The sequence below is a fragment of the Diplotaxodon limnothrissa genome, linkage group LG6 (assembly GCF_057381915.1).
Source record: "Diplotaxodon limnothrissa isolate DT_005_m linkage group LG6, D_limnothrissa_male_GT1.1, whole genome shotgun sequence".
Classification (NCBI taxonomy): Eukaryota; Metazoa; Chordata; class Actinopteri; order Cichliformes; family Cichlidae; genus Diplotaxodon; species Diplotaxodon limnothrissa.
Genome location: NC_140601.1, coordinates 18,923,446 through 18,937,781, shown reverse-complemented (window position 1 = coordinate 18,937,781; position 14,336 = coordinate 18,923,446). Strand labels below are relative to the sequence as shown.

General features: G+C 41.6%; 1 protein-coding gene across 1 annotated transcript in view; it reads right to left on the bottom strand.

The window, feature by feature from the left end:
• LOC146630409 (ovochymase-2) overlaps positions 1-13,626 on the bottom strand; it is a 36,816-nt gene extending 23,190 nt beyond the window's left edge. Inside the window, exons 1-8 of the mRNA XM_085356902.1 lie at positions 13,476-13,626; positions 10,339-10,457; positions 9,288-9,381; positions 7,622-7,762; positions 7,295-7,392; positions 2,254-2,380; positions 1,661-1,858; positions 1,345-1,560 (exon numbers count right to left, since the gene is read on the bottom strand). Of these exons, the coding sequence (XP_085213028.1) occupies positions 1,345-1,560; positions 1,661-1,858; positions 2,254-2,380; positions 7,295-7,392; positions 7,622-7,762; positions 9,288-9,381; positions 10,339-10,457; positions 13,476-13,626 (1,144 nt within the window). The remainder of the gene's footprint in view (positions 1-1,344; positions 1,561-1,660; positions 1,859-2,253; positions 2,381-7,294; positions 7,393-7,621; positions 7,763-9,287; positions 9,382-10,338; positions 10,458-13,475) is intronic.
• Between the last annotated feature and the right edge of the window lie 710 nt (positions 13,627-14,336).

The window sequence follows — 14,336 nt, the reverse complement described above, 5'->3', positions numbered from 1 at the left end:
TTGGAGAACTTTACAGAGAGAAAAATAATTATTTGATCCCCTGCTGAATTAGTGACATTACTCACTTATAAACAAACGAAAAGGCTCTACTTTTGATTGTAATTTCATTTTTATGAAGGGAGACAGAATAACCAAAAGTTATTAATTGATTTGCGTGTCATTGAGTGGAATTATTTGAATCCCAAGCACAACATGACTCACTACTGTGAGGTTTAATAATCCTTGTTGAAAAGCACAGTGGTAAGGCATTTATTGTAATCTTTCACCAGGTTTGCAAACATCTCTGTTCTAAATCCTTTAGCTTTCTTGACTGCCACTTGTTAAGACAAGAATTTCTATAGGACTGAGCTCTGGGTAGACCACTCCATGTCCTTAATGTGCTTCTTCTTTAGCCACTCCTTTGTTGCCTTTGCGATCTGATTTGGGTCATTGTCATGCTGGAAAACCCATCCACAACCCATCTTCAGTGATGAGGGAAGGAGGCTGTTCTCCTCTATCACCCGGGGTCAACACACCTGAATCACATGATTAGTTTGTTACCAGGCCTCTGGGGAACTTCAGGACATGACGAGGAGGTCATTTAGCCATTTGAATCAGCTGTGTTGGATCAAGGACACATCTAAAACCTGCAGGACACCAGCCCTCGAGGCCTGGAGTTGGCCACCCCTGGTGTAATCATTTGAAAGTGAGTTTATTCCCAGTGGGATCTAGGATACGGAGTCATTTTTTTTAACACTTAAACATAAATATACTAATATACGAATTATACTAATTTGTGACCATTAGAAAATAGCAAGAAAGTGAAATGCTGAAGAGCAGTCAAAAAAACAGTATTTTGATACAGTCCTCCTTGAAATTATCTTAGAAGTTAATGAATCTTTCACAACATCCTGCTTTTGGGCGTAAAGAACACAAGGACTTTTGTCATATTTCTTATTGTTACTTTTCCTTTGTGTTTTGTGCACAGAAACATATGCCCTAATCTAAAAGTATGCCCCACTAAAACACCATTTGCTTATCTGTGAGTGTTTCACGGAAAGAGTGCATCTCAGTGCTTTAGTCCTTGAGTACTGAGCAATAGATAAAGCTGTATCAGCCTCACTGCAGCCCCTGAAGTGAATAATGAGAGGTAATTTATAGTTTGCTGTGCTCTGTGCGACCCAACTCCTAATCAACAGATTTACAGACGCAGCAGAGCGGCTGCAATAAACACAAGCCAACGGCCTCACATTCATGTGCTTCTCTCACAGGTCAACCGAGCTAAATTGCAAAAAAAAAAAAAAAAAGCATGCAGCATGTAGTCAACCAAGACAATGCAAGAACAAAATAGAAGTAATGGCTCACCTAGAGTGCTGTATTTGTCTGAGATGATCAGTTTGTCCTCCTTGCACATTCCAGTCTCTCCTGTGATGGCCAAGTCAGTGATCTGTAGCTTAACCAGGAATCCTTTGGACACAGATATCTCCCAGGAATTATTTAAATGGGCAGGATATGGATTTGGGAAACCTGATGACTGAAGAACTCCTTTACGTCCATCAAGGATTTCTGGGCCACCAGGTCCTGTAGCGAAACCAGCACTTGGTAATACTTCCTTCTTGTTTTGCTAATGTTAAAATCTTTTAACATGGGGGGGGGTTCAGGCTTTGGAGAAGGTGCTTACCTGAAGTTGTGGCAGGTGGAGGGGTTTGTGTGGTGGGTGCGGTCATGGTGGTGGTGACAACAACAGGAGGAAGGCTGGACTTTGTGTACGTTGCACTGAATCCTTTTGAAGTCAGACTGTTGTCAGATTTGAAGCGGACCACCATCGTGTTGCTGCTGATTTCCAGCGGCTTCGGCATGGTTCCGCCACATAATTTACCTGTGATGGATTACACGTCTGTGACAAGGCGATAGACACTTACGCAGCCTTGTGTAAGAACAACAGCTTTGACATTAGTAGCTGCTACGTGTTGCTTGAGAAGTGAAGTCAGATGGAGACAGATTTAAATTCATTAAGATTAAAATAGACTCGAGAAACTTGGCCCATTGTACAGCTTCTCAAACTTTTAATTGAGCTCATCTTTTATTCATGGCCCTACAAAGTTGTCATTGTTAATGTTGAACAAAGCCCACAGTCTATTCTGACATTTTAACACATCCCGTTTTCCTCTTAGTCACATATCCAGCTTTGATGTAAACTCTACTGATGAGTGAAAACATTTTGGTATGTAAAGAAGAACTGTGGATTTTGTTTGTAATTTGTGCCATGCTTACCTGCTAACTGAGGGCTGGCCTGGTTGTAATCATAGACCTGAACAAAGTCTCCACAGGCTTCAGGGACCAGGTCAAAAGAGGTGAATGTCAGTTGGACCGTTTCACCTTCAGGCACTGTGATTCTCCACTGATTCAAAAAGCAAACGCACAGAAAGAGTGTGAAAGGCTGTGTCTGCTATGGATTTAAAGAGAGACTATTATGTTAATTTCCAACTCCACATTTATAATTCTTGGACTATAGGGCAGTAGCTTTTCACTATTTACTCTGTTGCAAACAAGACACTTTAACTACTCCCCATTTAAGCCAACTGCATTCTGATTGGCTGCCCCTTGCAAACAGGTTTAGGTGGACCCTGAAAGGACCATATTAAGGAAACCCCCTCTTATTGACATCAGCAGGCCCAAGAGTAGAAATAACTGTGTGAAGTAGTGTGTTCAGAGCAGTCTGAAACACTAGCTTTACTAGCAAATACACTGACATTATTCTTTTAAACACTGACCATATTTAATATGAGCATCCATCATTTTAACTGATGGAAAATGACAAAAGGCTTAATATTTGCCCTTTAAAATCATTTTGATGTCGTTTCAGTAATGCACAGCGCAGCCATCTGCATCACTCCTCATGTTCTCCTTCTACTAGTCTCGTGGTTTCGACATAGGCTACTGTAACTCATAAATAATTCTCTCACCGACTCTGCTCTTGTTTGGACAGACGGTGATCTGTCGAGCTCAAGCTCAGCCAGATGAAATCATGATGACAGCCAAATAATGCCATATGACTCCACATCCAAACCCAGCATGCAAAGCCGCACATCCGAATACACTCTGATTCATTTAGATGCGTTAATGAATGATCAGAACCACAAACGCCATCTGGGTGAGAATCGGAAACGTCTAGGCTCGTCTATGCTAATACATCACTGTCGTCAATGTTATATGAGATATTTAGGAGTATATATCTTTACCAATCCACTTTTGGCAATTAGATTTATTTTTGATTAGATTTTAAACAAAAAGCCCATAAATGATGTTCAGAATTAGGCGTAACCTATATCCTATATCTAAATCTATTCAAACAGACAACAGTTTCAGACATTAGTGGCATTTATAGGAAGCAGTAAGAACACATTTTTACTATTTGCAATTACTTACATACTATTCTTATTGCAAGAGACAATTAGCTCAGCTTTACACTGAAACCAAGTGGAACCACTTGCCTTGTTTAAATGTTAAACTCAAAGCCTCCTATTAGTCTGACTTTAAAGTTTTAAAGATGTTTACCTCTGTTGCTTATCTGGTCACATTAGTTTAATATCCTAAATGAGATATTTTTAATTTTCCTGAATTAGCTGTGTTTACGCTGCCACTGGATCTGAACACTGTAACTGCATTTGAAAGTCAGATACAGTGCTTTAGGAAATCGCTGGAGCTTGGGTAAGTGCTCCAGCAGCTCTCTAATGATGTTAACTTTTATTTTTCAGATTACTTTTTGTGTGCGGATCAAACAAAACCGACAAACACGTTAATTACTGAATTTTAGACGTGTGTTTTTGAGCCTTGGAGACGGGCAGGGTGGTTTGTTTGTTATTTCTTTATGCTAATCAGGCTAATTATCTAAGTGGGTTTATTACGACCAACCTCCTTCAGCTCTGCGTGGAAAATGAAATCTGATATAAAAATGTCAGTTATAGCCGCTGTATCATACTGCAGTATGATACAGTCATGTAAGAGTCATTGGTGCTTCCTCAGATGATTCATATATGTTGATGATTGTTATATTTGCTTTTAATTTACCTGTTTTCTCATTTCTAATTGCTCTTATTTCCCAGTTTTATATCCTTCTGCTGTCAGTATTACTTCACCTTATATAGTTTCATTTTTATCTCTTCATACAGTTTTTTTGTGATGGGAAATGTGCGATCGTTGGCAATTAAAATCGACGAGCTCTCAGCACTGGTACGGAGTCAGAGGGAATACCGAGAGTGTAGCCTGATGTGTTTCACCGAATCATGGCTGCACCAGGTCATTCCCGATGAGAATGCTTCCGTGGAAGGCTTCCACACTGTTCGGGCGGACAGGGACAGCATCGCTAGCGGTAAGCGTAAAGGAGGTGGGCTTGCTGTTTTAGTTAACAACCGGTGGTGTAACCCTGCCAACATAACAATCAAAGAAAGGATTTGTTGCCCGGACACTGAACTGTGTGCTGTTGGACTCAGGCCGTATTATTTACCCAGGGAATTCTCTCACGTCATCTTGGTGGCTGTTTATGTACCCCCCTCTGCTAACCCCACAGCTGCATGTGACACTATCCACTCTGCCATAGCTCGGCTACAGACTCAGCACCCGAGTGCCTTTATTGTGATCTCGGGTGACTTCAACCATGTATCACTGGACAATACACTACCAACATTCAAACAATATGTGGACTGTCCCACCAGGGGAGAGAAAACTTTAGACTTACTGTATGCTAACGTCAAGGATGCATACAGCTCCTCCTCCCTCCCCCCACTTGGTAGGTCAGATCATAACCTGATTCACCTCACCCCCCGCTATGTGCCAATTGTGAGGAGGGAACCTGTGACCACCAGGACTGTTAGGAGGTGGTCAGAGGAGGCAATAGCGGAACTACAGGGCTGTTTCGAGGTGACCGACTGGGAAACACTCTGTGAGCCTCACGCCGAGGACATCAATGGGCTTACTGAGTGTATCACAGGCTACATAACTTTCTGCACCGACTCCATTGTTCCAGCTCAGACTGTTCATTGTTACCCAAATAACAAGCCGTGGGTGACTAAGGACATCAAAGCCCTCCTCAACAACAAGAAGAGGGCTTTCAGAGGGGGCAACAAAGAGGAGGTGAGGAAGATCCAGGTGTTACTAAAGGACAAGATCAGAGAGGCTAAGGACAATTACAGGAGGAAGCTGGAGTGGAAACTCCAGCAGAACAGCATGAGAGAGGTGTGGAGGGGCATGAAGACCATCACTGGATTCAGGCCAACCAACAGCAGGGGAGCTGAGGGAGGTGAGAATAGAGCCGACGAGTTGAATCTGTTTTTCAATAGATTCGACACCACAGTGTCTGCTCCCACCCCCACAACCTCACCTGCAGTCAGCCTGGAATCCAGAGCCACACCACTGTGCCAGCCTCTCTCTTCACATGTTGCCTCCTGTGAGATTCCTGACACCCCTCCCCCACCCATCACCTTCACTCAATACCAGGTTGAGATGCAAATGAGGAGACTTCACTCAGGCAAGTCTGCTGGACCAGACGGAGTGAGTCCCCTTGTCCTCAAGACCTGTGCCCCCCAGCTGTGTGGAGTCTTTCATAAACTGTTTATGCTGAGTCTGAGTCTGCAGAGGGTCCCGGTGATGTGGAAGACATCATGCCTCGTCCCTGTACCAAAGACGCCTCGTCCCAGTGGCCCCCAGGATTACAGGCCCGTGGCACTGACCTCCCACATCATGAAGACCCTGGAAAGGCTCATCCTGGACCAGCTGCGACCCATAGTAAGACCACATCTGGATCCCCTTCAGTTCGCTTATCAGCCTCGTCTCGGAACAGAGGACGCCATCATCTACCTGCTCAATCGTGTCTACACTCATCTGGACCAGCCGGCGAGCACTGTGAGGGTCATGTTTTTTGACTTTTCCAGTGCTTTCAACACCATCAGGCCGACCCTCCTGGGTGATAAGTTAGCAGCGATGCAGGTGGATGCTTCTCTGGTGTCCTGGATTGTTGATTACCTGACAGGAAGACCACAATATGTACGTCTCCCACAGTGTGTGTCTGACAAGGTGATTAGCAACACAGGGGCACCACAGGGGACTGTCCTCTCCCCCTTCCTCTTCACCCTCTACACCACAGACTTCAGCCACTGCACAGAGACCTGCCATCTTCAGAAGTTTTCTGATGACTCTGCGGTGGTTGGATGCATCAGCAGGGATGATGAGACAGAGTACCGGGCTGTGGTCGACTCCTTTGTCACGTGGTGTGAGCAGAATCATCTGCAGCTCAACGTGGCAAAGACCAAGGAACTGATCGTGGACTTCAGGAAGACCAGGAAACACTTGACCTCTGTTTCAATCCAGGGGGTCAGTGTTGACATTGTGGAGGACTATAAATACCTTGGAGTACACATTGACAATAAACTGGACTGGGCTAAAAACACCACAGCACTTTACAGGAAGGGCCAGAGTCGTCTCTATTTTTTGAGGCGACTGAGGTCCTTCAACATCTGCCAGAAAATGCTGAGGATTTTCTATGAGTCTGTTGTGGCCAGTGCGATCCTCTATGCTGTTGCATGCTGGGGGAGCAGGCTGAGGGTCGCAGATGCCAACAGACTTAATAAACTGATCCGTAAGGCCAGCAATGTTGTGGGGATGGAGCTGGACTCCCTCAAGGTGGTGTCGGAGAGGCGGATGCTGTCCAAGATAAAGACAATGTTGGATAACACCTCCCACCCACTCCATGACATGTTGGTCAGTCACAGGAGCTCGTTCAGTGAGAGACTGAGATTACCGAAAAGCACCACTGAACGACACAGGAAATCATTCCTGCCTGTGGCCATCTCCCTGTACAACGCATCCACTTAACACACTGTTTGCTGCTACAGCTACACATGTTTCTTTTCCAAATATTTATTTATAAGTGACTTATGTATGTATGTATGTATATATATGTATATATTGTACTATTCTTAGTTAGCGTATTGTCTGTCTTGTCTTAATGTTGGTTTAAAATGGAGCACTGTAACAAAAAATAATTTCCCCCAGGGATCAATAAAGTATTCTGATTCTGATTCTGATTATGGGTTGCTTGTTTCCTGTCTTGTCCTGTGACGATGCATTAGATTTTTAACTTTTTTTAATGGTACAATATAAATTACATTATTATTATTATTATTATTATTATTATTAGTAGTAGTAGTAGTAGTAGTAGTAGTAGTAGTAGTATTCAGATGCATAGTTCCAGTCTTAATGAAATGCTGTTGGATCTGAGCTGGTGTTTGTGTGTTTTAGTTCATGTGTGTGGCTCTACCTGGTATAGCGCTCTGTTTGGGTAGTTTTGTTCTGGGAAGCCGGGCGTCATCAGATTCCCCTGATCACCTTGGAGAAAGCCTCCGGCTCCGGCTATTTCTGGCAGCAGGGATGAAGGGCACTTCATTTCCACAGATAGCGCAAGGATACCCACAGCACACCCCTCCACCTACCCACCCCAGTTTTGATTGACCATCTATTACCCCTCGTCTCACCTTGCACCCATCCCTACAACATTCGCCTTCCAGGTCAATCGTGTAACGTAAGACAGAGATCCAACGTTATGTCAGGCTTATTTCCTCGATGAAGTCATTTCTTATAGTCTTACCTGATGTGAGCTGTGGAGCCACAGCTTTGTAATGAGCCTTGAATCCTCGGTCTGTTTTTCTGTCATTGGTGTCAAAGTAGACCGTCAGCTGGTTTGTCAGCGACACCACTGGGTTCGGTTTATTGTAGCCACAGTATTTACCTACAAATATCACAGATAAGAAGCTGGTTTATTATAGGGGTTGTCCAACTGGTAATAGACAGCTCTAAAGTTACAATGATCACAAACAAGCACAACAAGACCACACAGTGAACAAAAAAGGGGAAAAAAACTGAATGACCACAAAAAGGGTAAGTCATTGCTTTCAGTCCGAGTGTCTCTTTTATGTGCCGTGCTGGAGTGATCAAAAGTCTTTTACATGCATGTGTCAGAGGGAGGTACAAATAGCACTTATTAACAATTATGATGTCAGATTAGAATGACTTGAGGGGGTAGGGACAAATAAGTATATACTGCCTACTCCTTTTTAAACAAATAATAAAAATGATATTTTGTAATGATTGTGAAGGCACATGTTTGAAATAAACTGAACTGAACTTAAAGCTGTTTATTTCGCATCAGTTTATCACAACAAATGACATTGAGTTATGTAATATGTATGTAATAAATGAGGGCTTTATTGTAGTGTTAAAGACTTACAGTAGAACAATGGACACTGATTTGAATAAGCTTTGCATTTTATTTCTATATTTTTTCATATTTTTTCTTGACAAATTGTAGTTTGCAAATTAATCATATTTTGGAATATTTTCAGTGTTGCATTTAGCAAGTTTAGAAGCGCCAGAGTTTGATTATCAGATCAAATTATCCGTGGCACTTATCTCTGAGTGCTTTCACTTGATATGTTTATCTCCTTTTTTCACAGAGGTGGCATTTACAGACCTCTTTGAACTCTTTGTATGATGAAATGGTTTTACAATTTGCAGCCTCATCAGGTTTGATCTTTTTTCATGTATTTTACTTTTTTTTAAAGTCAATATATATATATGAAATACAGAATTTCCCCTAAGGCCAAATATATTTGACTTTACTCTTTTACTTCACTTCTTCTTCTTTGTCTTTCAGCTGCTCCCTTTAGGGAGGCCTCCATCTCTCCCGAGACACACCTAGCATCCTCCTCTGTCTCACAACTGTCTCACAAACCCTGTGAGTTTCCCTCTTTCCTCCTGCCTGGCAGCTCCTCCTGTCTCCTTCTCATTCAAACACATGTATTCAGTCGTGCTTATGTCTCTCCAGTGCGCACTTCCTCTCTTCCATCTGCTTCCTGGACTTATTGCAGATCACAATGTCATCTGCAAACATCACAGTCCACAGAGACTCCTGCCTGAACTCATCTGTCAACCTGTCCACCTAATTTCCCAAATATAGTCCCATTCTTTAAATCTGTGCCCTAGTCTGGCAACACCAAATCCAAGTTCATGATATTATTCCTTCCCCATAAACTCTGCTGTGTGGTTAAAAACAGTGTTGGAGTTAGTGCTGAGTAATGTGCACTGAACCAGCGTGACCGTGTGTAGCTCACTAGCTGAGTCTGCCCGTGGAGAGATGAAACCCTTAGCCTTGAAAGGGCAGATGCCCATCTGTCCAGAAACTGAACACCATCTTTTAAAAATAATTTCCTATCCCCCACCCTGCCGGAAGGCTGGAATTTATGTGTGATATTTACCGATGATTCCCACTGAGTCTTGCAGTGTGATAAAGTCTGCTGTGCAGAGCTGGGTGTCCTCCAAGGCAAACTCCTCAAACCACAAATGGATCACCTGCAACACAAACACGCAGAGGTGTTTCATCTTTCTATTTTGAATCTGAGAAGGCGCTGCTGAAGAGATAGGCGAGCGTGAGAGCTCGGTGTGAATTCTGAATGTGCACGTGTGCACGCGTGCGAGAGCAGGTTTTATGTTCGCTTATGTGTTCAAATACAGAGAAATAGAGATGCGTATAGATAACAGCCACTGTGTCGGGCATGCAGGAGGGCAGCCGTGCTGCCAGAGAAAGAAGGATCAAAGATTTGTTTTGTCCTCTGGGTCTGAGAAGGAAAGCTGAGGAGAATGAAGGAGACAAGGCAGCCATCTGTCCACACCGCTGCCACCGCACTCATCCCAGCTGTCCTCTACTGCTTGGCCTCACATAAGACAGTTTCCATAACAGTAATGTGACAAACTCTGCTGATCAGACAGCAGACAGAAGCACCGTTAAAGACTGTGAAATAGAGACACGAGTAAATGGTTTTGATCTGAACTAAAAAGAGAGATAATGTGACTGTGCTGAAACTGGTGTTCACAGGAAAATCATTTCAGACACTTAGAAGCCTGGAAATTTTTTCCCTTTAAACTATAATAATTTATTTATTTTTTTTAAAAAAACTTCTGATAAAGCCTTTTTATGGATGGAGTTACAAAACCAAGACCAACCGTGAAATCATCTCAAGAGAAGCGTTGTGGAGTTTTCTGAGCCACTATTACAGAGAAAACTCACCTCTGCTTTGCTTGAACCTGATCATAATAAGCCACTGTAATTTCTTGAATATGTAAATTAAAAGGATTACAGATGTTAAGATAAAACTGATTAAAATTTTTAGATAAAAACTCTTGTTGGAGTTTGTTCTTTGTTTTTCAACTTTTCTTAGTGCATAATTAAATTTTCTTTCTAATTTTACTGGTGATATAATTTAAAGAGAGGCTGAAGATCGGAAGCGCTCTAATGATGATTCTTGTCACCTTCTCAGGGTCCACGGTGATGTGCCAAGCGCAGCTTTGGCCACTGTCGTAGCTGCTGGGGTAGTTTGAGCTGGTGAAGGTGCCCGACTCTCCAGACAGCTCTTGAGGAGCCCCACACCCTAAGGTCAGCCCTGGAAATACATCAGATGGTTAAGCTCAGCCATCTTTTTTTTTTCTTCTTTTTTTTTTAAATCATGGCAACATGATCTCCATTTGAAATACAGCCACCCTTCATCAATTAACAAAACACCGTTCAATTCTATTCACTTCATTTTTATTCATATGGAGGCAAATCACAACAACAGTCACTGTACAATAACAAAAAAACGCTCTTCCTGTGCACTCTGTAGCTCCTGGATTCATTTGTAGATTGCAGCATTAGGAGCCTTTGAGCTGACTGCGACAGCTGATTGCTGTGCTCTTATACCCAGTGCAAACCAGGAACCTGCTAAAGCAATTATCCTTCCTTAAAGACTGTGGGGTTTATACCCAGGGATTTGGGGTTTTCACTTCTTGACTCTGAATCCCGTTTCTTTATTCAATCCTCCTTTAGATTAAACAGGTTTCAGTTAATTTGTTGCTCAGCTTAATAGTTTGTAAGTGTCATCGTCTCTGTGTTTTGATGACTGAGGTGGACTGGAATAAGTTATTTTTCAGGTATTTGGTTATAAATAAAATGATATGACAGTCATTTTTACAACACGCTGACTGAAGTGTGTTGTCAGTAAAGGCATGACCATTTATGATCGCGCAAACACTTAAACACTTGAATTTCTTTTTATTAAAAAACACTATAAAGGCATGTGATTTTAAAGTCGAAGCCTTGGTGACAGCATTGATGACACTGTGTGGCATCCACAGTGTTGTGTGTTGTGCCTGTTGCCAGAGAAGCTTCGGTCACGGCGTCTTTTTTTCTGTGGTGCAAAAGAAACACTCATCTGTAACAGAGTTTTTTCATGAGATTTACGTATTTGTTAAAGTGATGAAGACCAGGGGAAAATAATAATAATCATACAGTAATTCCTGATCAAAGAGTCAAATGTGCAGCACTCTTATTTGACAGCTGTTTTTCAGGAGCGAAGCACCAACTGATGAGTAACGTAAGAATCAATTTGTTTCTGCTGATAATCACCACTTTACGCATCTCAACAAACAATTCAGGGTTCATTCTCCAAAGACAAAACAAGTCAGCTTAAATGTGTCTGCTTTCACAAAGCAGCCATTTTCATCTATTGAATTTCTTTTTTCACGCTTAAGGCCAGAATGAGTGATTGTTTTGCTAAACTGGAGCTCTGGAAAAATAGAGGAGATGGTGTCTGTGGATGGTATTATAGTAAGGACCGCTGCAGTGGTGATGATGCATGCAATAAAATTAAACACAGTCATTTTACGATACAGAGAGCTCCTGTTTGTGCACCTTTTCTTGTGTGTGGCTTAATTTCTTAGGGATCAGAAAGTAAAAGCCCCTGTAAAAACCATTGCATGACTTGTTTACTTTTTCACATCAGCAAAAACTCATGTAGGCTTTTCTTACCTTTATTTCCATAACAGCAATTTATTAGCACCGGTCTTACATTTTCTGTTGCCTTGAGTCTGTTTCCTGCTCCGGTATTTGCTACAGAAAAGGCCGTGGAAGTCTTACAGCCAGCCCTTCTGCACTGTGAGACTGTACTTTGCCCTAAATGCTGATCTCAGCATGTTAACTTGGTCACAACTGAAGGTTTTACTCTGTTTGCATGTTTACGTTTCAGTACAGTTAAGCGTGAGATTAGTTCTTAAGGTATTTGTAAAAAACAAATAATTTAATGGCTTTAAAAATGTTTTATACGCATGTTTATATAAAAAAAGGGGAAAAAAACTTTATTAATAATATTTTTACAGTTTATAATATAATAGCTGCTGAGATACTTTTCAGTCTGGGCCAAGGTGCAACTTCCAGAGTTGAAAAATTAAGCCAACACCAAAGTGTTTGGAGCTCCACTTCCTCTCTGTGCTTCTTGAGTTAGTCCATCATTTTAAAATGTCTGACTTTTTAGAATTAAGAATATATATTTACAGCCTGGTATAAAAAACAGTTTTGGTCTCTATGGATACTTATAACAACTCTGAGTAGGGTGAATTTTTTTTCTTGTAAGTCATCTACTTATATACTGGAGTTAGAGGCCTGGCTGTGTTGATTCACAGGTTTGTGTGTGTGTGTGTGTGTGTGTGTGTGTGTGTGTGTGTGTGTGTGTGTGTGGGGTTAAAGTATTTTGGAGCATCTTAATGGATTTTCTGACTAACATCATGGTTTGTTGTATGGTACAGTCTGTTGTGTTTAGATGATATGAGCATCTCTTACATTGTGCCCATGCAATTTATGAATGCAGCTAGCTAACCAATTATTATTGGCTAAAAATTGAATGTAGCTGTACCCTAAAAGGAAATTCCAAAAACAGCATTAGTCCAAACCCAATGGGTGACGTCATGACAGTTACTGCCTGTGAAGTAGCTGAAGTATCTTTAGGCAAATACAGAACCTTGAGTTGCTCTCAGTGTGTTCGTTAGAGAAGCAATGTTGGGTAGAAAGCACGTAGGTGCAGAATGCCCAAGCAGGAAAGTGCTATATTAGAATCAGTCCATTTAACACACAGCAGATGCAATCAAATCATTATTATGATGATGCATGTTGGTTATTTTTGTACTTTGCAATAATTACTTCAGATATTTTAGATGCTTTGAGAATTTTAGCTCAGTACATTCACTTTGGCATGTCTCTGTATACTGGCTTTGTTCAAATCAACAACTGAACAATCATTGACCAGTTATTTACCAGCAATAAAGATATGTTATTATGTATCAGCAATCTCTGCAAAATCTCCACGAGGAGCTACGAGATGCAACATGTTCACACACATGTTCATGGTCAGCACACCAAACTTGTGAATATCAAAATTTGCCTAAAAAATGTTGGAATTTACATCATAAATAAGGACTAAGTTAAAAAAAATGATTTATGATTTTTATTTTAGAAGAACATAATCAAGTATATAAGAGGTTTGAGAAAATCCTCAGCACAATATTGCTTCTCGTTTTGAAGTACCTCAGGGAAATGCTGATATTAAAAGGGAGCACGGTGTGTTTCAGCAGGTGTAAACACTCACCTTCTGTTTCAGAGTCAGCTTTGTCAACGAAGTAGATGACCACAAGGCCGATGCAGGCGCCGGTCATTGCTACGAAGATAAATATCAGACATATTTCCAGGGTGCTCATACCCCGGGAACGTCTGTGACCCTTCTCCACATCCATTTTCCTCGCAGTGCAGGAGACGGTGCCTCGTCCAACAATTCACCCCTTTATTGGCCACACATTGAGGACCATAACTAAACTTTAACACCACAGATGGACCTTGAGCTCAGTCAGATGTGGTATTGCAGCACACCAGCCCTATAGATATGTTAGAGCCATAAATTTGTATCACATAATACAGTAACAGAAAGTTAATGAGTACTGAGGTGGCTGCTTCCCCAATCAACAGGTCATTAGGACTCCATCTTTAAAAAACACTGATATAGTTGATAAAAGGCAAAACCTCTGACAAAAAGAAGGAAATTTACATGCATGCAAGGATTGTTTTATTTTAGTTGGTCATCACAATCAAAAAGCTGGAGTTCTCATGAGGAAAATTCATTATCTTGCATGTTTAATTTATAGCTCTTCCACACACTACACTCAGCATGTAATTCCCTGCTTGTCAACAGATTTTAATCAGCAATAAACCTTGAAGCAGAGGCTATCAGAGCTGTACAGCTACCACGTTGGACACTGGTAAGGCTTTGCTGGACTCCTTCTGCTGTGCATCTGCTAAATGCTCACATTAGCACGATAACACATTTTGCAGTAATATGTACCATGTTCACGCTCTTGGTTTGGTGTTAGCATGCATGTGCTAATAAGCACTAAACAAAGGACAACCAAGGGTGATGGAAATCTCCTCTGTTCTGAATGTTAGTTTTCTT